This window comes from Pseudorca crassidens, chromosome 10, assembly GCF_039906515.1.
Source record: "Pseudorca crassidens isolate mPseCra1 chromosome 10, mPseCra1.hap1, whole genome shotgun sequence".
In the NCBI taxonomy this organism is placed as follows: Eukaryota; Metazoa; Chordata; class Mammalia; order Artiodactyla; family Delphinidae; genus Pseudorca; species Pseudorca crassidens.
The window spans coordinates 35,631,981-35,655,946 of record NC_090305.1 but is presented as its reverse complement, the minus strand read 5'-3'; the positions used below and the strand labels follow the sequence as shown (position 1 = coordinate 35,655,946).

Below are 23,966 nucleotides of genomic sequence, written 5' to 3'. Positions count from 1 at the left end.
ACCTAGAACAGTTCCAGTACAGAGTACGCGCTTAACCTCTGTTGAATATTGAATGAATGAATTTAAGGAGAAATATACAAATATATTCAAATTAAATAACGCTATACATTTTCTATGGATTTATTTATTTATTTTTGCGGTACGCGAGCCTCTCACCGGTGTGGCCTCTCCCGTTGCGGAGCACAGGCTTCGGACGCGCAGGCTCAGCGGCCATGGCTCACGGGCCCAGCCGCTCTGCGGCATGTGAGATCTTCCCGGACCGGGGCACGAACCCGTGTCCCCTGCAGCGGCAGGCGGACTCTCAACCACTGCGCCACCAGGGAAGCCCTCTATGGATTTATTATATAAAAATATGGATTTATATATTAAATAAATATATAAATAATATCATCTATATTATATATTGTATTATTTATATATTTGGAATTATGCTATTTATATATAAATATACATACATATACATATGTGTGAGTATATATGTATGTATTTAAAGAAAAAGTAAAGTAAACATACATATAGTTTTAACTGGGGAGGTGGGGATTGGGAGATTGGTGTGAGTTGTCAAAGGAAACAGTGTTATTTGTAAGGTTTTAATTTTTTAAAAGGAAAATATGTATGAGTATTACTTGTAAAATTAGAAGTTTTATGGCATCATCCTTGCTAAGCCATATGGATGTGTGGCCACACACGACACAGAATAACCTTACAAAATCCTTCTACAGTCTGCACGCAACAAATGTCGTGTCTGTCTTGATAAGAAACTCTCCAGATTTCAGCTTCAGTTACCAGGAGGCCAGCTGACTGTGGCTGGTTCGCCGACCCCTTTCCTGCTCTTCCCTGACCTCTGTAACCCCAGGAATTAACTTCAGTGAAATGACAGCTGTACCTCATGTGGAGTGAGCCCTGAGAGGACAGGAAGGTCAGAGCAGCAACATTTCCAAGCAGCACACTTCATTCTCCATGCTCCCTCCCTGTACCCTGTCCTTCTCCCTTTGGCCTGCTCTCCAGGCTTCTAGAAAACAGGCCTCCATCACTGTGGTACCCCACTCACATGTGTCATTTCCTCAGAGTACCTGTGTTTATCTTAGCTAAGTAAAGAGCTGACCAAAGGAAATGCACTGAAGTACAATAATGGGTGTCTCCAGCTTAACCTTTTAAAGGTTGTTACTTCATTTGGCCAAATGAAACTGAAAGTGAGGCCATTTCAAGCTTAGGGGAGAAGGCTATGTTGGGCAGAGCATCCCTAACCCCCACCAGAGGCCTTTACTGTTAGGGATCAGGAAAGGATGTGAAGGAGAGAGTCATGGTGAGAATCCAGATGCGGCAGCTTCCATCTCAACATTTGGCAGATCGGTGAGGGACAGTGAAGGACAGGGACTGAAGAGAGTTCCTCCCCCTGGATGCGTTAGACACCATCTATTGCACTATTCACTTGCCTGCACTTGGTGAAAACTGGGGTTTTAAACCCCAGGGTCAATCTTCTGTCAAACAAAACTATTTAACAAAAATGGTACTTGGAATACCAGAGCAATGAGTCCGCGGATGATGAAGTTCTATGGGTTCTGTTTGCTAATGGCAAGAATCGATTCTTTCACACAACATATGAAATTAAAATGGAAGGGGTAATGAGCAATGATGTTATGAAATGAAAATGATAACCAATTAAGTTTTTACCTCTGCTTAAATTTTTTTTTAAAAAAGAGCCTATCTATTGTATATCCGAGCTAACATAATCCATGTAACAGACCTTGATGAGTTCGGAGAGCACAATAGTCTGTCTCCCTGGAGGACACTATCAAAAAGCCATCTTGGGTCTTGGTGAGAAAAATCAACAAAAAGCCCCCACATTAGGCAGAACATCACTTTTCCATTATCTCATACATACAAAATGCCGTTCTGATCCTGCTTGTGTTTACAGAATAAAGTGGGTCAAAGGAATTCATTGAGATCATAAAGGGCAAGAGAAATGCTAGAGGATAGAAACCCAGTAGCTGCTACACTTAATGGAATGGAAAAAAATGGAAATTTAACCGATGAGTCAGTAAATCAACCATTTAGATAGTTCTGGACCAGCAAGTATGGCAGGACATTTCTTTAATTTAGTGCAGACTAAGAGGACTAGAACAGGATATACTAGAAAAGCCCAAAAGATGAGAGTCAGTGTGCATGCATGTGTGTAGTGTGTAAGTGTGCTGTGTGTTATGTGTGAATGCCTGTTGTGTGCGTGTATGAAAGTATGTGTACACGCGTATATTTGTACAGCTGGGATTGATAGAAGTGATTTAGAGTCACTGCGCATTATCTGAGTTAAGTGATGAGCATTGCAGACTAATGGCTAAAAAAACTCCATTTCTCTTTCTCATGTCATTATCAGTGGATTGTAAAATACTGAGGTTACGTATCTCACTGAGAGTTTTACTGTAATATAGGAGGATGATTAAGCAACATAGGGCTTGAACTATGAAGTTCTATACTATAGTTGTGTAAAAAGAATATGCCAGGCATCATCTTGTGATCAGTAATATAAATTTCTACTGAAAGAAAAAGATAGCATGAATGCATTCAAAGCCCAGGTGGTGTTCACACCTCAATGAGGCCACTGTCTGGTAATGAGGCCTGAAGGGCGAGCCAGTGACTACATGGCACTTTTTGGAAGAACCACTGTCTGAACCCATTAAGCCCTTGTGGGTGAAGTCACTCACAGGCTGCAAAATGTCACTCAAACCATCCAAATGGTAAGTGTTGAGCTTCTAGAGAAATTAAACTACTAAACAGAGATCTGTAAACACATCCCAGTGGCACAGCTGGAGAGGGAAAACCCTATCATCTAAAAACTCAGGGTATCCTTGAGTTGATTTTCATCATGCAGTGAAGATGGGAAAACTACAGTGTTAAATGTTATTACCTCTTTGTTATATCTGTCAACTTGGCAAAGGCATATGACATTATGCACAGAACTGAGTTCTGGAAGCTTCTAAGTTTGGATGCCTTGAGAAGTTCATAAACACCCATAGGCTCTCCTGACTGTAAGGTTGGTGAAGGAGAGTGGAGGGTATTTCAGTGGAAGAAAGTTGCACGTATAATAGTTCTGTTTTGGTTTGTCAGCTTGAGGAAACCAGGCTCAGGGTATTTCTGGGCATCTGAAAAACTTCCAAAGGAATAGACCACATTGTTAATGAAAGTATTGGTTATAAAATATATTTCTGAAAATAACCACATACAAATGGCTGGGCTCTAGGAACACACTCACAACAAGATATGTCCATGGTGCCATGATATCTTGGCATGGTCTAAGCCAGTCCTGGGCACTGACAACTGATCTGAAGAATAAGTAGCTGGATATACTAGTACCAGGTGAACTCGACAAGTAGCAAAAGACTGCAAACAGTGTTCTACACGCACAAGCATCCAGTGAGATGCTGATGGGAATTCGAGGCAAAAGTTTGAGGAATACTATGTACTATAGCACCTCTGTCCTCCTCCTAGGTTCAGAAACCTGGACTTCCACCAGCCTTGGAGGAAACAGATGAGGGACAGAGTACAGAAAGCTGCAGTGTCCTGTGTGCTAACGAGCCCACAGAGACCTCCCTATTCCTCTCCTGGAGCAGTTCCTTAAAGGCTACCTATGATTCCCTATACCAAGGAAACATCACAAAGAAAAGGGCCAGGAGAAGTGTTGTCAGATAAAATATAGGACTTCCCAGTTAAATTTGAATTCAGATCAATAATGAATAACTTTTAGTATAAGTATGTCCCAAATACTGAATGGGACCTACTCATACAGAAAACAAAATCTGTTGTTTATCTAAAATTCAAATTTAACTGATTGTCCTCTATTTTACTTTAATGTTCCTGCCAGAGGGTATACATCCCTCTTCTATTGTTTGTAGAAGGTGCTCAACACAACACAACTTTATGCCGCTCAAGAAGTTCAGGAAAGAGATGGTTATAGGATTCCCAGGAAATCTCTGTTCACCAAAATGAAGAAGAAAACCAAATGCAAAGAACTTAACAGATTCATGGAAGCACAGCATTAACCAATGTAGCATAATTAGAGGATGAAGAGACAGATCAGCCTGAAATGCAGCCAGATAGGGTGAAGCAGTATTTCTGAGCAAAGCTTTCTGGCTGAGGGAGGTTAAGAGGCAGAGAAACAGGTGACAAAGGGCTTCTCAAACAATGATTGGGGTTCTAGTCAAAAGACAAACTTCACATGTGTACAGTGCAGAAAGTCTTATTGTTTCCATGGTGGCCTTTTCAGTCACACCTACTCCCCACTCAATGTATATACTGATTGCGGTAAATATTAATAACATAATCATAAACATGAAAAACAGCTAAACCTAACTGTAGTAGAAGCAGAGTGGTAAATTCTGGCTTGGGCTGTAGGAGCAACTGATAGATGTTTTATAAAGATCATGTCTTATGCTCCAAATAAAGTCAGGGTTCATCTATCATGTTTCCAAAATACATTCCCTACCAAACACACGGGCAGAAACCATTTTTATCTTTGTTGGTATAAATCCCAGAAAATCAGTTTTGAAGAAGGGAGTGCTGATGGAATTCTCGAGCTCCAGGGTGAAGGCAAATACTATAGCTCAGTGCAATTATTGTCTCTCATCGCAAGATGAAGGCTGATTATACTATGGCCACAGGGAAGTAACAGAGTTAAAACTGTCACATAAGGATTCTCATCTCTGACTGACCCAAGTCAAACATAGGAGAAAAAGAAGCTCCTTGATTCAATTCTATTTCTCTTGCTTTAGTGTCTCTGTTACCTCCAGAGGGGGCTCTGAGGAGGCCTCTGAACAGTGAAGACATATTTAGGAGCTTACAGTTTAGGAAATACAACACCAAATTTATAAATATCTGACATAGGAGTGACCCATATCTACAAAACCATACAACCACTGCCACTGATGCAAGAACAGCCCCCAGGCCGGTGTCCCAATCCCTAGGAGAGCAGGTGCCGTTGCAACCAAGCAGGGCTCCATCAAGAGATGAGCATATGTGGCCATACCTACTGCTTCGCCACAAGGTGGGGAAAACTGTACCTGGGAGACAATTTTCAGCTCCTTCCCAAGCTTTTCCATGCTGTATCCTTGTCCTAACCTCCACAGGGGCTGGGGTTTCATTGGCAGTGGAACATTTTAGAAGCCAGCTGATCTTTCTCCCCACCTCCATTCCAACACATCATCCAGGGAGAGTTCATTTAAAAGGGAATTCTCAGAAGCATATCATTTAAAAACCAATAAGAGGCTGAATCTGCTACACGTATTAGGCCTGTAGCCTCAAGGATAATCAATCTTACCACGACTTGTATCCCTGTTGTCTTCGGCCACCCATAAGATGCAAGCCCCTCCGAGCAGCTGTCACCTCACATGTGACTCCTGACTTCCTTGCTCTACCTCTGCTCATCCCACCCATCCCTCCTGCCACTACTGGCCTCCCAGAGAACCTGTCCTAGGCTGCTCTCTGGACCCCACACTCCACTGTTGATTAAACTCTCTCACATGCTCGACATCTTCATGAAACACCCCCTTCAGCTCTTTCTAATCACTGAAATCTGACTCTTCCCTCAAGGATACTCCCTGCTCTGGAGCCCTCTTAAGTGGAGGACGTTCATTCTCCTGTAACGTAAGTACCAGAAGGGCCAGAGATGGTGCTGAGTGCTGGCCTTCTTCTGGCTCCTCGATACCATTTCAAAATCAGTTTTTTTTTTTTTTTCTTTTAAACACCAAAGCCAAATCTTTTCCTCCTTTGAGATCTGTGCCATTTGGTTCTGCTACCCACTCTTTGTGATGCTGTAACTTAAGGCTGCTTGGTATGTATATATGTACGTATAGATAGATAGACAGATGGATAGATAGATGATAGACAGACTGATCCAACAGTGAACAAACCAGGCAGCTAACCCAAGCTGACTTGGGCTCCTGGCTCACAGTATTCCTTTCCGCCCCATTTCCTGCCAATACCCGGAATGACTTCAACGCCCACAAAGAAACTCCACTTAACAACCCCAGCCTCAAAATTCCTTAACCTCCAGTGACCTGTGTGACCACTTCCATCTCACTTCCTCACTTCCTACTCTTCAATCTGGTACAGTGAGCTTTCTGCTCTCGCAATCTTTGAAATTGCTTTGGCAAAGGTCACTGATCACTTCCCATCCAACCCAGTGGACTCTCTGTAGTTCTCATCTTACTGGACCACTCTGTAACATCCAGTACAGTCAACCACATCCACCTCCTTGGAACTCAGTCTCTAGCCTGGCTTCTGAGGTCTCCCTCTCTCCTGACTGTCTTGCCTTTCAAGTTCTCCCTTGCTGGTTCTTCTGCCTCAGCCTACACCATCTATTGGGGCTCCTAAGTGTTCTGCTTTTGATCCTTTGCTACCCGTCTCATTGGACGACCCTGTCCACTTTCATGGCTACAAGTCCATGACAGATCCATATCTCTAATAAACCCCTCCCCTTGAGCACTAAAGCTGTGTATGTGCTGGCTTAGACGCTTCCACCTCACACTCATTCTCAACATATCCATACTTTGACAAATAACCTCTCCCCTAAGCCTGCTTCTCTTCATGTATTCACTGGCTTGGTAAGTGGCACCATATCTGCTCAGAAACCTGGGAGAAATCCTAGACTTTTCATCTCAACCTCATTCTGATCAGTCACAAGTCAGTTCTCCTTATGTACTGCAGACCCTCTTCTCATCCTTTCAGTCCCTACTGTGTCTGGTTTGATTCTGGCCCTTTTAATTTCCTACCTCGATGGCTACTAGAACATCCTATCCACTTTCCCTCCAGTTTCCAGTTTACTCAGCACATCGCTATCAATGATCTTTCTTTAACAGAAATCTGGCCACATTACTCTCATACCAAAGAGCTGTAATGGCTCCCCACTGCCAACAAATAAAGTTCTAAATTCAGAAGCAAGTCTTTTAAGCTTCTCATGAGCTGGTCCCTCTTCAGCTTTATTTCTTGCTAAATACCATTCCATCCACACAAATCCTAAAAGCCACCCAAATTAAACGCTTGCAATGTCACAAACACACCATGTGTTCCACACCCCTATGAATTTGCTTGAGAAGTTTCCTAGTCCTCAGTGCTCTGACCTTTCTTCCCTCCTCTATTCATTCTGCCAGACGTAAATGTGATGACTCTGTGAAGATTTTGTTCAAGGCCCAGCTCTTCCGTACCTGTTTCCTAAACCTGCCCAGGAAGAGTTGACCTTCCTCTTCCACGTCCCATGGCACCATATATGCATATTCACCGTTAGTCCTCTTCTAGACTGTAAACCCTCTAACAGGCACTGCGTCTCATTCACCTTCTAATCTCCAGCACCTAGCACTGCCTGGTTCATTGCTTAAATTCAAAGAACCTGTATGTAATGAATTAATTAGGAACCACTGCTCCTGCAGCTAAGGATAGTCCTTCATGCTTTCCACAAGCTCTGTAATAGAATGTCTCATACTCTACACATCATCTCGAATAGCACAGCACTACACACGTTCTAGACAGTAAATAAATATATAATTGATTAAAGAATAATGTTTTATTGCCAAAGTCTGGGCAAGACTCTGCATGTGTGTGCACGTGTGCTTGTGTGTGTGAGAGAGGGAGAGGTAGAAAGACAGACAAAGAGAGAGAGAAGACCTCTATTCCCCTGCTGGCAGAGCGATAGGGCTGTGTTCTTGGCGTCGCAAGCAGCAGGATACATTTTGTCATAAAAACAGTGCTAAAAATGGTGATTAGATTATATAATTCCTTTATTTTTCAGCTTTTCAGTCATTTTTCTACCCTATTTATTCTGACTCCCTGTACATCTTGTTAAAAACAAGACAACAGGCTCCAAATGGAGTCACTTATGCTAAACCCCACATCACCAAATGGAGACTTAATTACAGTTTTGGCTCCTCCAGAAATGGAGTCTTAAACCAGTCAATCAAGAATCGCCTGGTGGGCACTAGACAGACAATCTGCCTGACAGACCCCTGACGTGCCCCAAAGGAAAGCGACCTTATCATAACCAAGCTGCCTTTTGCCAGTATAACTTCCTTGTTCCCACTGCCTTCTGCCTGCAAAAGTCTTTCATTTTGTACAGCCCCTCAGAGCTCCTTGCTGTCTGCTAGATTGGATGCTGCTTGATTCACGAATGGTTGCATAAAGACAGTAAGATCTTTAAAGTATACTCAGTCGAATATTTTTTTTAAACAATCTCCAAAACCCCAGCTAAACAAATATTCCTGCCAACTCTACATATTTTTTCCTTGCTTTCCTGTTTTCAAGTCTTTGCTCATATTAATCTTTAAACCTGGAATTAATATAATGTTCTTCCCTCCATCTTTGAATATCCAAACTCTATCAACCCTTGGAGGCCTAACTTCCATGTTGCTTGCTCTGTAATGTCTTTCCTGATCTACTGATTAAAACTCTTCCCTTCTCTTTTGAATTCCTGTAGTAGCATGTCTTGTAGCTCCTGCTTATAGCACTTGTTATTTTATTCTCTGCTCTTTGGGTACTAAACCAGGCCCCAACATTTAAATTAAGCTCCCAGAGCCAGAGAGCGTTTCTCAGTTCACCTCAGTCCTCGGTCAACACTACCCTGGGCCCCTCCTTTCGTATATGAAGGATTCAACAAATTCTCCCTCAGTGAGTAAGAGAAAAGAGTCTGGAGCCTCCAGGCCATGGCTTTCAGGTCACTTTTTAAATTCCAATGACGTCACCCGTGAGGAGTGGATTCTGTTAGCATCTCAAACCGTTAAAGAAAGTGGTGAGTCATGAGGGACTTCTGGAATATTGACCGGTTCTGGTAACTATTTGGAACGTGCAGCCAGAGAACTAAAACAGAAAAAAACAAAACAAAACCCACAACAAGACAGCAACAACAAAAACCCCAAACTATAATACCCCTTCTATTTTAAAGAGACCAATATGAATGACTCTTTGCAAACTGTGGGATTGAACAATCCCTGTCATTATTCCCATAAAACTGAAACAGACATTTAACCTCCAAAACAACAAAAGGCCCTGAAGCCCCTAACCTCCCTCTGTCTTGGCGGGTACCTCATGCAATGACTGGGGGTGGGGTTCTCTGGGGAACCACGAGTTGGGTTTCATTTTCTTTTCACACAAGAAATTTGAAAGAAGTCATTTTTAGCCTAAAGTGGGGGTGAATAGAAAAAGGGGGAGGGTTACTGAAGAGGAAACAGTTCCACAACAGTCTCAGAGTGGAAGATGGTCAAATTTACTTGCTTTCCGCATTAAGACAGGGATGGTTAATAGAATCTGACAACACCTACATAAGGCAGTAGTACTTTCCATCCAAACAACATGCTTATTAACTTTTTGCATTTGGTATAGTTTACACAAGCCTCTTGTATATAAAATAGTGCATGAATATAAGCCTAATCACCTACTAAGATGTTAAACACTGCAACAAACTATCCCATTACCTGTTGCTTTGCAGCACTGATTCACCCGCAGCAATTTTCACTCTAACTGTAGTTTTGCCAAAATAAAATCAATCCTCCACCAATCCCTCCTCCAAATGGTTAGATTATTATCAGCCCATTTGTGAGCCTATTCCTACTTAAAGTCATTGCTAGAACTATATCCAATGACAGTGAAAACAACTCAAAAACCCTTTCAGCTATAAGGCTTTTCTCCAAAACTCTTTTACCTCATTTGTACTTGGACTTTGCAAACAATTTCCATTATTTTCTCAGTGATTTTCTATTCAAGTGAACTTAGTTCATCCTCCAAACAAAACTACAGTCTATCTCAATAGCAATATCAAGGGACAAAAAGAGTTACTGAAAAAGTTAACTATAATCATGAGTTAGGAGAGAGATTAGAGATACTATGGGAAGAATAATTATGAGAAGGGAGATGGTGTGGGCAAGAAAAAATAGAAATAGAAAAGGTCTGGCATACAGCAAGGGGCTGGGCAGTGATATCAGAGGCCATTTCTGCACAGGCACAATGGTGTGTGTCTTTGGAAAAGGCCAGTAAAGAGAGTTCCTTCCATCAAGAGCATGCGGTTCTAACACAGGAACTGATTGTGACATTTCATTTCGGCAGAGACGCCAGTGCTGTATTCTCTACAGCCAATGATGCCAATTGTCGCTGGGCCATGGGAGGCACCATTTCTCACCTCTGTGAAGAGCCTCACCAGCCACCCAGAGACCTGGGGACCAATCCTCACCCTTACCCGCCATAGCCAACTAGTCACCAATCCTTGCTCACACTACCTCCTGGAGTGTTTTTGATCTCCCACCTCTCTCTCATCATCTCCATCCTCTGGCTGGGACTACTGGACTGCAACAGCCTCCTAAAGATCATCCTGTCCTGTGCCCTCTGCCAATCTGTTCTACGCATGTCACTCAACCTGTCTTCCCAGGCTCCCACTCCCCGGATCCCACCACACCTGCCTTTTCCACTTCATAAAATGCTCCTTTCCACCACAAAGGCCTTGGAAGCTATTGAAGTGATTCCTTCTGCTTGCAATGTTCCTTCCAGCCACACCCCTACTCTCATGGCCCTTTTGGATCTTCCTGGTCTTAACCTGAGGTAGAGCCTCCCTGGTGTGTGCTCCCCAGTCATACAGAGGTGTACTTTTGCAATTAATTGTTCAAGGCTCTCTTCCCTGTTAGTCTGTACGTGCTCTGAAGTCAGGGACTGTGCTGGTCCGTGCACGTCCTCATCTATAATATGGGGGTAAAACAAGAACTTATAGAATAAGGATTAGATGAGTTCATTCAGGTAGCAAACTTTGAATAGTGCCTGGTACATACAACGACTATGTAAAGCTCTAGCCATATGATAATAATCGGCACAGTACCTAGAACAAAGTGTGAACTCAATAAATATATTGAATGAATAAAGGAATGAAAAATATGATGGTTGAACTAATGAATTCACCAAAGCAGAGGACCTCTTTTCTTCCAACCAGCTGTTACCCATAAGAGAGTATAGAAATACTGTATGGAAAACGATCACAGAGAAGAATGATTGCTTTTCCCTGTCTACAGCCAACACGATCAATGGTAAAAATAGCATTTTTGTTTCCTGGGATTTTGAATTTATCCTACTGTGTTGCTAAAGAAATATTCACAGCAAGGAGATTTGGAATTAAGAGATAAAGGAATATAACATCACAAAATACACTTCCAGGCTTCTCAGTCTTGTCTTTATTAACTAAACAGTGTCCTTCTTAACGAACACCATACTCTTTCATTATTCCCAAGCTAGAGCCTTTAGGAAACCACACACGTCAGGTTGTCCATCCCAACAAATGTTTACATGGAAAATTTCAACCTACGTTGCCAAAAGGGAAGCTCTGCACTCCTTTGTTCTAGTACATTCCATACTTCAGATTCCTCAGTGTCTTCAGGAGAAAGGCATTCGTCACATAACTATACATCATGTTCTGCTGGTCTAACAGAAAGAGTAACATACACAAACCAATCTGGGCTTCTAGCGTGGCTCTGTGGTTGCTCTTGTGGCAGTACCGACACACTTATCAAAGGCTACACTTGGGGAAGGTGCCTCAGTGTTAGTCTGACCCTGTCAATCCTATTAGCTGACAAAATTGTGTGTATTTATTGTCCTTTAAGGCAGACTGTGATCTTATTTTAAAATTATTTTGCTGCAGATAGCTCATTTAGATTTAGAAATAAACACTGTTTCATCACGTTAGTGATGATCATTCTTTCCCTCCTCTATTGGAGGAACGTTTCTGTTCCTTTCTCTAGAGTTAACTTCTCTGCTGTTGTCCTGGACCCTCTATTTCAGCCTCTGTGACAACCCACACTTTGTGTTTTCAGTTCAGTCATCAACTTTAGAAACTGGCATTTAAGAGATTTGCTAGTTATAAAAAGTTAATTCTAACAAATAAATTGTGAGAGCCTTTGTCCTTGCACATTTAAAGCTAAAGGATGCTACACTGCATTCCATTGTGGAGAATGAATATTTCTTTTAGGATGGATACACTTTACTTGGGGTTTTGTGTTATTGCTGCTGCAGCTGCTTCTACTACAACTTCAAAACTTCAAGAAATGCAATATTAAAAAGGATAAGACTTACGATGAATATAATAATAAAATTATAATCATTTACACGTTTGTTTACTTTTTATATGGATATATAATTTGACAGCCTATGTTTTCTATTCACAGTTATATAGTTTATGTATATACATAAATATAACTGACCTGTTTTTCCGTGGAGCACACTGGATCTGTACTGAGAAGTGCTGGAGTCCGGGGCCTGAGTGGGAGCTGAGGGTGGCAACATCCTCGGACCTTCTGGGTTCCCAGGTGGGAAGGGGGAGCTCTGGGAGCGTCTCAGTTCACTTCTGTCCATGCTGGAGAAGTGGAGAGCATCCTGAGCTTTCTTCTTTTCCTTCTTTAACATAGTTACCAAAATATCTAAAACTCGACTTAAGGATTTAGTGATTCATGCTAGATTATAATGATCAAAACACTCATTTTCAAATGAGATTAATATTCCCAATAATATTTGCTATTTGTCATGCAGTAAAGATGGACTAAAGAAAGACTTCACCTTCCTGAGGTCCCTGATACAGTGATGGATCATTTTGGGAGGCTGCCGGGCTTTCAATACGGCACCATTACCATCATATGAAAAATTAGCAAACCCAAAGGTCTTTAAAATCTTCTGAGTTTAAACTAATTCGGACTTAAAACTTTTATGAAAGGGTTTATGAAAAGGAAAATGAACACCAGATAGTAGTAGACAGTGGAGCTACGTCTCCACCTGTGAGTAAATAGGACTTTAATGCAGGAAGCTGCTCTGGAGGCAGCAGGATGGGGAGGGAGGGAGGACGCCAGAGCCCCCCCCCCCCAGCTGGCAGGTCAGCCGAGTCAGTTCTGGTGGCCAGAGCACCCCCATGTCCAACACATGCTTCTTTAGTGTATATTCAAATGGGGCTTCAAGTCACTGTCTTAAAAAGTCTCTAGTGTTTGGTCCCTCTAATTTCACCGAAAAGAGGAGAATTATTGGTAAAGATATATCATTTGAAAATGCCAATTTTGTGGGCCATTTAGATCTATTAGGAGCACTGATTCTGAGTGATAAAATCACTCCTTTCTACCCTACTTCACTGTTCTTTCAGGTTCAAGACGTCAAGAACTCTAAGGGGTTCTGCCATCACGAAGAGAAAAGACGATACTCCCTCTTGAGAATCTCAGAACTCTACCTGCATGTGCAGTGAGATGAATTCAAGGCTTTCACCAGCCCTAGAGATGGCTTCATTAAAACAGGAATCTGAGGAAACACAAAGGTGGCGTGGGAGGGAAGACTGCTACGTAGAAAGGAGTGGAGGGGGGCATCCAGGTACACTCGTCCTTGCACAGGTAACATGGAATGCACTTGACTTCCATCCTCCGCCTCAGCTTTGGCCTCACCTTTTTGGTGATTTCTGGAAGCACTATCAGTTTTTCTCTCACATGCCCTGACATGGCCTCCATTCTTCTCCTCAAAAAAGCTTGTATTTACCAAAGGTGTTCACAACTTCTGTGGTGTCTAGGCATTGGTTCTGTCCAGCTCCCCTACTCCGCTGTGTGGGGATGATTAGCAAGACCATCATACACTTTCACTGTTTCGTGCACGGCCATGGCAACATCCTTTCCTTCACTCAGTCAACGATACTCATTGGAGCTTATACCGTGTGCCAGGCAGTACAGTATTCTAGGCACAGAGATAGAAAGATGAAAAGGCAGACTGGTTTCTTGCTCTCATGAAGCAGATGTCCTACCGGAGAAAGACAGATCTCTCTCTCTCTCTCTCCCTCTCTCTCTCTCTCTCTCTCTCTCTGTCTCACACACACACACACACACACACACAAGACATTAGAGGGTAAAGTGCCAGAATGCTTATTTTTAAAAAGTCAAGAGTGACTGAGTGGCCGCTCTTCACTGGGTGCTCAAGAAAGGTTCAAGCCTCAAGAAAGGCTTTTTAAAAAGTGACATTTAAGCTGAGATCTGAATGACAACAAGAACCAGACAGAGGGAGGGCATCTAAGCAGAGGAAGTGGTGAGTGCCGAAACCCTAAGGAGAAATGAGCTGGGCGGTGGTTCCCAAGCAGGGGCTATTTCACCACCCACGGGACACTTGGCCACGTCTAGAGATATTTTGGATTGTCCTTCTGGAGTGGGGGGTAGGTGCTGCTACTCGTGTCCAGTGGGTAGAAGCCAGAGATGCCACCCAACACCCTCCACTGCCCGGGACAGCCCCAGTGGCAGCAGTGCTGAGGTCGAGAAAACGGGTGTTAGCAGAACGACAGGAAGGCCGCTGTGACCGCAGCCTAACAGGTACAGGGTGGGGGAGGAAGACACGAAGCCAGGGGCTGGGCAGGGGCAAGACCACGTGTGGCCGCCTAATCCGGAGGAGGGAGTGTGAACGTCGCTCTACGTATAATGGGCAGTCCCTCGACGGTCTTCATGTGATTTACATTCAAAAAGGCCACAGTAGAGATGCAGCTTCTCTGCTGCCTCCCTTCCTCTCACCTCTCCTTTGTCTTGCCCCCCTTCCCACTCCCGTTTCACTTGGGCCTTCACTCATGCCAAGTGCAGGGCTGGGGACTAAGTGTCACCTTGTTATGTGTTTTGTGAAGGGATGTCTGAACTTTATTCAGACTGATAATGTCACTGAAACGACACCATTTTCCCTCCCTTTCCAAGAACATTCCATGCTGCTCACTCATTTTGTTTGCAGTACTATCTTTTCTTGAGCTCAAGTATTATCACTTTTTCTCCTGTTCTAAGCCGTATCTTTCTCACTCCTCCTATCACTGTCCTGGCCTTCTTGGTTCTACCAAAAAAGATATGAAAATATTCTCCAACCTGACTGTGAGATACTATGAAATTTCAGGAGCCTTTCTTGGTCATTAGCCCTTGATAAATGTAAGCTCTGTGACGAGTACATCTTAGATGCTCTTTTTCCTTCTTCTGAGTCTGCCCACTGTCCGTGGGGTCCTATCTTCCACGACATAACACTCTACGGCACTCAGAGCACTTGCCATAAGGCAGCTTACCGACTTTGCTTGGCACTGTGACGCGGGCGAGAACCAGCTTCACCGGGTAGTTACAGAGATAACGGGTGAGGAGCTAGGACATCAACCTGGGTGTGAACTTTAAGTTTAGTGCGCTTTTCACCATGCCTCCCACACACCCTCACTTGCAAATATGAGTCTCAGAAGGCGGGGACCCTGCTGGAGCTGTTCACAGTCCGTAAAGAATCCGGTGCAGCCCCACATGGACAGCGGTACCTGGATTTACCAGTGAAGAATGATGTATGTCTCTCTCTCACTCCCTTCTCAAAATAAACATATATGAACAAGCCTAGACTGTTCCCTCTCTGTCATATCTCATTTCATTCCTCCCATACACACAGACATTCATAAGCCCAGAAGGGGATTAAGGAGTTGGTAGGAGTATTTAGGGGAGATGATCCTAAACTAGGATCAAGGCCAGGAAAAGAAGCAGAGCTCAGACTGGGGCTGGGGCCAGGACTGAGGTCTAGGCTGGGACCATCCCTGGAGATGGATAGGGTAGGAGAGAGGAAAAGGAATGCAAGGGTGACAACACTGTGGGCAGTGCTCAGAGACAGGGGCTGGTGTGGGAGTGTAACGCACGGTCGAATCTACTGTTACTGGCCGGATAAGGCGGCAGCTCAAACTCACTTGAATCAGACATCCAGGGTCTGCTAATACTCAACTAAAATTAGAGACTGAGGTCAATCAGGCAGAATGCCCACCTCGTATTTGGTTTGGTTTTACCTCTTTATTACTGGATTTCCTTCATGTAGGCTATTTTTAGGAATTTTGCATAATAGCTAAAGCTAAAATGCCTTTTAGTAATTTTTAAGAAAGGAACAAAAATATTTGCTCATAAAGAACTGACTAAAGTCGTTGCTTGTGCATGTGTAAAGCCTGCAAATGGAATGAAAATGTCACATCTTTTGCAAGAAGCTTGAAAGATAAAATAAGAAACAATAGTGAAGAAATGCTGGGGAGACCTGAGGTCTAACCGCCCAACAGGGGCTTTTTAGCAGCAATCACCTGGTCTGTAAGAGAGGCAGCTCTCGCGGGCTGCTAACCATTGTCAGCACCCAGTACGTGCTGTCTCCTAGAGCCGTAAGACGTCTGTCCTCAACACTCATCTACACATTTGTAAGTGGAACTCAAAGCAATAGCTCTGGCTTTTAAGTAAAAAGTTACATTGAAATCAATCTCTGCTCTTCATAAGCTAAATACCATTTGTCGTTTCTCAGCCATCATTTGAGCTTCACCCACACACCAGCCACAGATTCTGGGCCATAACGAGGCTGTGGTCAGCCCAGTGTCTGGTCAGCTAGCTAAAGATAACCAGCTAACTTTACTGGCTCAGGACTAAAACAGAAAGAGCACTGCGGAGTAGTCAAAAAATACACTAAAAGAAATTTAATGTTGAGACATGGTGTAAGGAAGCCCATGCTTTCCAATAAACTGAAATATCTCCCATAATAGTAACTATATCTGGCTAAAAACAAAGTAATTTTTTTTCTTTTATAGCAACTCTGGTTTTGACTAGTTCCTACCACGTGTTTGCCGAAGGGATATTTTACTTCTAAGTGGAAAGAAGCAATGTGAGCTGGAATCTGGGTGGGGAGCTGGGGTGTGTGGTTAGGGGAAGACAGCTAAGTGTTCCCCGCTTCAAGCCAGTAGAAGACTTTCTCGTCACTTCAGAAAGGATACTGATTTCATTGTCCCTCTGCTGTAGAATATCTCGTAGCTTTTTATATTCTTCCTCTTTTAATGGTTCTTGACTGTTTTGATCTTTGATTTCAGAGGAGGCTATGCTTGTTCCATGGATGTTCTTGTCATTCAATAGTTTCTGAAAGATGAAACAAGAGCTTAGCGTCCATACCTCAACTCCAAATGTCTTTGTTTCTTTGATTCTTCTCGCCTTTACCAATGCCTTGCACAGATCAGGCGTGTGTGTCCTCCTCTGACTCCCTGACTTGCACTGCAGTTGCCTTTGCTTGAATGTGTCTTTCTCCTCCTCCTGCCTGTCTTCTTTCTGTCCTGCTTCCTCATTCCCCTCCCCCTTACCTTATCTCTGCTTCCCTAAACCAGGGAATTCCTGCTCAAACATTATCTCCTCTTGAACACTTTCCCTTTCTCCATAACCCCATACCACTAATTCACACTTTCTAAAAAACCACTTATCATGTATTCTAATTATTCTTTACATATGTGTCTTCTCCGTGACTTACTCATTCAACTTTGCCTTCCCTACGCCTGGTCCAGAGCCGACTCACAACAAACGTCTGTTATCTTAATGAAATATGCCAAATTACAAGTCAGGCAGAAGTGGAGGGTAATGATATTGCCACCGTGTCATCATGAAAGGAAAACCTAAGGCTGAAGCTGCTGCAGAAAAATGAAGGACACAATTCTTTTGCTATAGCTTCAAAATAAGTAGGTTTTGAACACGGAACTATTCTGTGTAGAAGGTAGAGATTCCTGGCAAAAGCTTTAGAAGCCCATGGTCTGAGCTTACTCATTGGGAAGTAAGATACAACCTCTGAAGAAATTCAGTGATCCTCTCAGCATTGATTCGAAGATCATACTGTTCTAGACATGGGAAGCAAGGTCCTAAACATTTCAAGAGTTGGTCAACTAGGAAAGCTTTATTACAGTTTGAACATGGCAGACAATGGCTTCTACTAGTGGAAATGGTTAAGTTTACCTTTAAATAATGGAAACAGTGATGAATTTTACGCATATCAGCGCCAACCTCTAGTTTACTCTCTGGATGCTGGTCTTCCAAAAAGGATGTTATTCGCTTTTCCAGCCTAAAAAATACATAAGGTATGAGAACCAACTATGACCTTGAAACTTTAGAAATTCTAATGGCATTACTTTGATGGTTAACATTTGAAGTACAGGATATTGTTCTCACTTCCTTATGAAAATATGGTTATCTGATTTCACTATAAACCTTAAGGGGGAGGAAAGAAATTGACAACGTGAAATCTGGAAATGATGCAATTATTTGACTAATTTCCAATGACTTTGCACATGCAGCTTTCAATACAAGAATCATTTGATTTCTACAAAATATGCATTCTACCCAAGCTGACTTTCTATGTATGCCCCTGTGCCTAGCTGCAACATTGCTACAGAGAGTAATGAATAAGTTTTTGTTTTAATTAGTTTCATTAAAAATTCATGCTACTCACACTATTTACAATAGCCAGGTCATGGAAGCAACCTAAATGCCCATTGACAGACGAATGGATAAAGAAGATGTGGTATATATATACAATGGAATATTACTCAGCCATACAAAGGAATGAAATTGGGTCATTTGTAGAGACGTGGATGGACCTTGAGACTGTCATACAGAGTGAAGTAAGTCAGAAAGAGTAAAACAAATATCGTATATTAATGCATATATGTGGAACCTAGAAAAATGGTACAGATGAACCGGTCTGCAGGGCAGAAATAAGAGACACAGATGTAGAGAACAAACGTATGGACACCAAGGGGGGAAAGAGGCGGGTGTGTGTGTGTGTGATGAATTGGGAGATTGGGATTGACATATATACACTAATATGTATAAAACAGATAACTAATAAGAACTTGCTGTATAAAAAATAAAATAAAATTCAAAAAAAAAATTCATGCTACTTGGCCTGAGCTGGGACCTCAGTGATGCTCCAAAGCCTTTTAATCATTCCTGGTTGACATACAGTGTTCACAGTGGCTCTTCCAGATCCTTCCACAGCCTGAAGCCCGCCACTACTCTTTCACTCTCCATCAATAATGCAGCTTCTCACTAGACTGAGAAAGTCAAAGCCATTCAAGGGGGCTCCTTCGGCTTCCTTTTCCTTCACCTCCCAGGGTCTCTGTCTTACTACTCAGGCCCTCTTCCCTCTTTTAAATATTTTGGATACTACCCTTCCTCCTTCTCATGGCCAATCTCTCTCCTAGGCTCTCTTCAGGCTCCTATCAGGGTTACCTGATTAATTCCTCCTTATCACCTCTCCATGCTGACTCTTTCCCCTCTGCTTACAATGATTTTCACGATTTTCCTATTCTAAAACAAAGAAAAATAGAAAACAAACACCTGCCTTTGGAGGGAACATCCACCCCTTCATGAAGTCCTGGTTTAGTTAGTGGCATCACGTGTGCTTATATTGTCTACATGGCATTCTAGGGTCTGCACAACACCTTGGCTCCTCTATTAGTTTATGAGCACAATGGGGCAATTCTTTGTTTTTTCTTATTAAAGTATAGTTGATGTACTACATTGTATGTTACAGGTGTACAATATAGCGATTCACAATTTTTAAAGGTAATGCTCCATTTATAGTTATTATAAAATATTGGCTATATTCCCTGTGTTGTACAATATATCCTTGTAGCTTATTTTATACAGAATAGTTTGTACCTCTTTTTTTTTTTTTTTGGCGGTATGCGGGCCTCTCACTGTTGTGGCCTCTCCCGTTGCAGAGCACAGGCTCCGGATGCGCCAGCTCAGCGGCCATGGCTCACCGGCCCAGCCCCTCCGCGGCATGTGGGATATTCCCAGACCGGGGCATGAACCCGTATCCTCTGCATCGGCAGGCGGACTCTCAGGGAAGAGAGTCTTCCTTGCGACACCAGGGAAGCCCAGTTTGTACCTCTTAATCCCCTAGCCCTATGATTCCCATCCCCGCTTCCCTTTCCCCACTGGTAACCACTAGTTTGTTCTCTGTATATGTGAATCTGCTTCTTTTTTGTTATATTCACTGGTTGGTTGTATTTTTTAGATTTCACATATAAGTGGAATCATAAAGTATTTGTCTTTTTGTGAGTACATATATATGTGCTAGTATGTTTATTCAGGCTATTTTTATCAAGTTATCTAGGAGGAAAGATTTTTAAAAATAATTTAGATTAAATAATATATATTTCTTTTCCAATAACCCTAAAGAATGGAGAAAAGGTAAAAAAATCTGATTCCCCAAAACTTTGTTATCACTTGTGTTCTTGTTTCGAAGGAGGTGAGGCATTTTGATGGCTGGGATATTCAATTTTTTTTTATTTTTTTATTTTTTAACATCTTTATTGGAGTATAATTGCTTTACAATATTGTGTTAGTTTCTGCTGTATAACAAAGTGAATCAGCTATGTGCATACATATATCCCCATATCCCTCCTTCTTGTGTCTCCTTCCCACCCTCCCTATCCCACCCCTCTGGTTGGTCACAAAGCACCAAGCTGATCTCCCTGTGCTATGCAGCTGCTTCCCACTATCTATTTTACATTTGGTAGTGTATATATGTCAATGCCACTCTCTCACTTCGTCCTAGCTTACCCTTCCCCCTCCCCGTGTCCTCAAGTCCATTCTCTACATATGCGTCTTTATTCCTGTCCTGCCCCTAGATTCATCAGAACCCTTTTTTTTTTTTTTTTTAGGTTCCATATATATGTGTTAGCATATGGTATTTGTTTTTCTCTTTCTGACTTACTTCACTCTGTATGACAGACTCTAGGTCCATCCACCTCACTACAAATAACTCAATTTCATTTCTTTTTATGGCTAATATTCCATTGTATATATGTGCCAAATCTTTATATATTCATTTGTGATGGACACTTAGGTTGCTTCCATGTCCTGGCTATTGTAAACAGTGCTACAATGAACATTGTGGTACATGTCTCTCTCTCCCTGTTTTTTTTTTTTTTTACATACAGCACGTTCTTATTAGTTATCTATTTTATACATATTACTACATATATGTCAATCCCAATCTCCCAATTCATCCCACCCCCACCCCAACCCCCGCTTCCCCCACTTGGTGTCCATACGTTAGTTCTCTACATCTGTGTCTCTATTTCTGCCTTGCAAAGCAGTTCATCTATACCATTTTTCTAGATTCCACATATATGCATTAATATACAATATTTGTTTTTCTCTTTCTAACTTACTTCACTCTGTATGACAGTCTCTAGGTCCATCCATGTCTCTACAAATGACCCAATTTCATTCCTTTCTTTGGCTGAGTAATATTCCATTTTATACATGTCCCACATCTTCTTTATCAATTCATTTGTCAATGGGCATTTAGGTTGCTTCCATGACCTGGCTATTGTAAATAGTGCTGCAATAAACATTGTGGTACATGACTGTTTTTGAATTATGCTTTTTTCAGGGTATATGCCCAGTAGTGGTATTGCTGAGTCGTACAGTAGTTCTATTTTTAGTTTTTAAGGAACCTCCATACTGTTCTCTACAGTGGCTGTATCAATTTACATTCCCATGAACAGTGCAAGAGGGTTCCCTTTTCTCCACATCCTCCCCAGCATTTATTGTTTGTAGATTTTTGATGATGGCCATTCTGACCGGTGTGAGGTGATACCTCATTGTGGTTTTGATTTGCATTTTGCTAATATTTAGTGATGTTGAGCTTCCTTTTATGTGTTTGTTGGCAATTTGTATATTTTCTTTGGAGAAATGTCTATTTAGGTCTTCTGCCCATTTTTGGATTGGTATGGAAACACAAAAGACCCTGAATAGCCAAAGCAATCTTGAGAAAGAAAAACAGAGCTGGAGGAATCAGGCTCCCGGACTTCAGACTATACTACAAAGCTACAGTAATCAAGACAGTATGGTACTGCACAAAAACAGAAATATAGATGAATAGAACAGAATAGAAAGCCCAGAGATAAACCCACGCACATATGGTCACCTTATCTTTGACAAAGGAGACAAGAATATACAATGGAGAAAAGACAGCCTCTTCAATAAGTGGTGCTGGGAAAACTGGACAGCTACATGCAAAAGAACGAAATTAGAGCACTCCCTAACACCATACACAAAAATAAACTCAAAATGGATTAAATTCCTAAATGTAAGGTCAGACACTATAAAACTCTTAGAGGAAAATATAGGCAGAACACTCTATGACAGAAATCATAGCAAGATCCTTTTTGATCCACCTCCTAGAGTAATGGAAATAAAAACAAAAATAAACAAATGGGACCTAATGAAACTTCAAAGCTTTTGCACAGCAAAGGAAACCAAAAGCAAGATGAAAAAAGAACCCTCAGGATGGGAGAAAATCTTTGCAAATGAAGCAATTGACAAAGGATTAATCTCCAAAATATACAAGCAGCTCATGCAGGTCAATATCATGGGGCAATTCTTAACTCTTATTCCTCCGTGTGTTCCCTCTCCCCCACTCTGTATCTAGAGCATCAATATAGAATCAATGGAAATGATTCCCTCTATGTTGGGATAAGACTCTTGATAAGGAAGGTGTAAGAATGGCAATCAGTATCTATTATGCTAACTATCATCATACAGCAGAAGTCTATCTTCCTCACATTGTTTTGAAAATATCTGCACACCTTCAGCATCAGTTTAAATGGTACACATTTTCTTTTCACTATTACTATCAGCCCACTCAAATAAGATGTAATGATTTCCTTCACATAGCAGCTTTAGATTTAATTCTTATCTCTTCCTACAATCTGTGACACGTGACAGCTGATGCTTCCAAGTATGAGACAATTTGTATTGTAATTTTTAAGGAGCTTCTTCAGGTGGAGGGATACTTATTTGCATTATTTGCAATGTTTCCTTCTAAAATAGGGTTTCAAACCATCAGACACACAGAGAGATTAGTTTCTGATACAAAAATTTTTAATGTTTTTTTAAAACATTTTTTTAAAAATGTAAAGTATTATAAAAATAGATGTTTATGAAAAGAATTCCAAATAACACAGATGTGAATAAATTAAACACTCCCCTCCCCACCTCCATTCTCATCTTCTTTATTTTCAATACTTTGGATAATCCATTATTAACAGTTCCTCTAACTCTTAACGAAGCAGATACTTATATTCTTATGTACATTTGTAGATTTTGTTTGTTTATACAAAAATGAGATCACACTTTGAATAGAGTTCTGTATCATTATTTTTCTAAACAACTTACCACCAATAATATTCCATGTCAGTACATATATAATAGAACTATTTCAATTTAAAATATATATATATTTATTTTATTTATTTTCTTTATTTCTTGGCTGCATTGGGTCTTAGTTGTGGCACATGGGATCTTCGTTGCAGCAAGTGGGATCTTTTTGTTACAGTGCGCGGTCTCTTTGTTGCGGCGCTTGGGTTTCTCTCTAGTTGTGGTGTACAGGTGTTCTCTCTCTGGTTGTGGCGCTAGGGCTCCAGAGTGCGTGGGCTCTGCAGTTTGTGGCATGCAGGCTCTCTCGTTGAGGCTCATGAGCTCAATAGCTGTGGCACATGGACTTAGTTGCCCTGCAGCATGTGGGATCTTAGTTCCCCAATCAGGGATCGAACCGGCATCCCCTGCATTGAAAGGAGGTGGGTTCCTTACCACTGGACCACCAGGGAAGCCCCAGAACTATTTTATTTTTAATGGCTGTATAGTATTCCACAGTATGGGTGTCCTGAGCCTCTCATGATGGACATTGAGGCAACATATTCATAGTTGCTACTTTCCTCTGTCACCCATGAGGAAGCCTGGATGTACAGTTGTCAATTAATGAAGCTTCAAAAAATTCTAATGTGTATCTATTTGTATTTTCCCTGAATACTTAACAAAAATCTGGAACTTTGAAAATTACCATTAGTTCTAGGATATACCCATTCTCTGGAGTAAAAGCATTTTTTGGTTTCCAGTGTCCCTAACAATTCAAATAGCTAATACTAGGTTAGAAGCAATGGTTAATCAATTCTTCCGTCTGGCTTTTTCTTTAGAAAATTATTTCTCCTGTATAGTTTGATCATAAAGTAAATATTTTAGGAAACGTCCCACGAAGCAGGGCTGAAGCGGCCTCCTAGTTCACAAGAAAGCATTGTAAGACACAGGCCTGCTGATTAGCTGAGTGGCCACTCACAGATCCCTCAATCTCACTGGACTTTGGCTGTGCCA

At 41.8% G+C, this 23,966-nt stretch overlaps 1 protein-coding gene across 3 annotated transcripts in view; it reads right to left on the bottom strand.

The window, feature by feature from the left end:
• The window catches only part of KIF6 (kinesin family member 6), a 390,416-nt gene that overhangs the window by 176,666 nt on the left and 189,784 nt on the right, over window positions 1–23,966 (bottom strand). For all 3 annotated transcript variants that reach the window (XM_067753073.1, XM_067753072.1, XM_067753074.1), the window contains 3 exons: window positions 17,754–17,859; window positions 16,757–16,895; window positions 12,213–12,428 (listed from right to left, as the gene is read on the bottom strand). In XM_067753073.1, coding sequence (XP_067609174.1) covers window positions 12,213–12,428; window positions 16,757–16,895; window positions 17,754–17,859 — 461 coding nt within the window. The remainder of the gene's footprint in view (window positions 1–12,212; window positions 12,429–16,756; window positions 16,896–17,753; window positions 17,860–23,966) is intronic.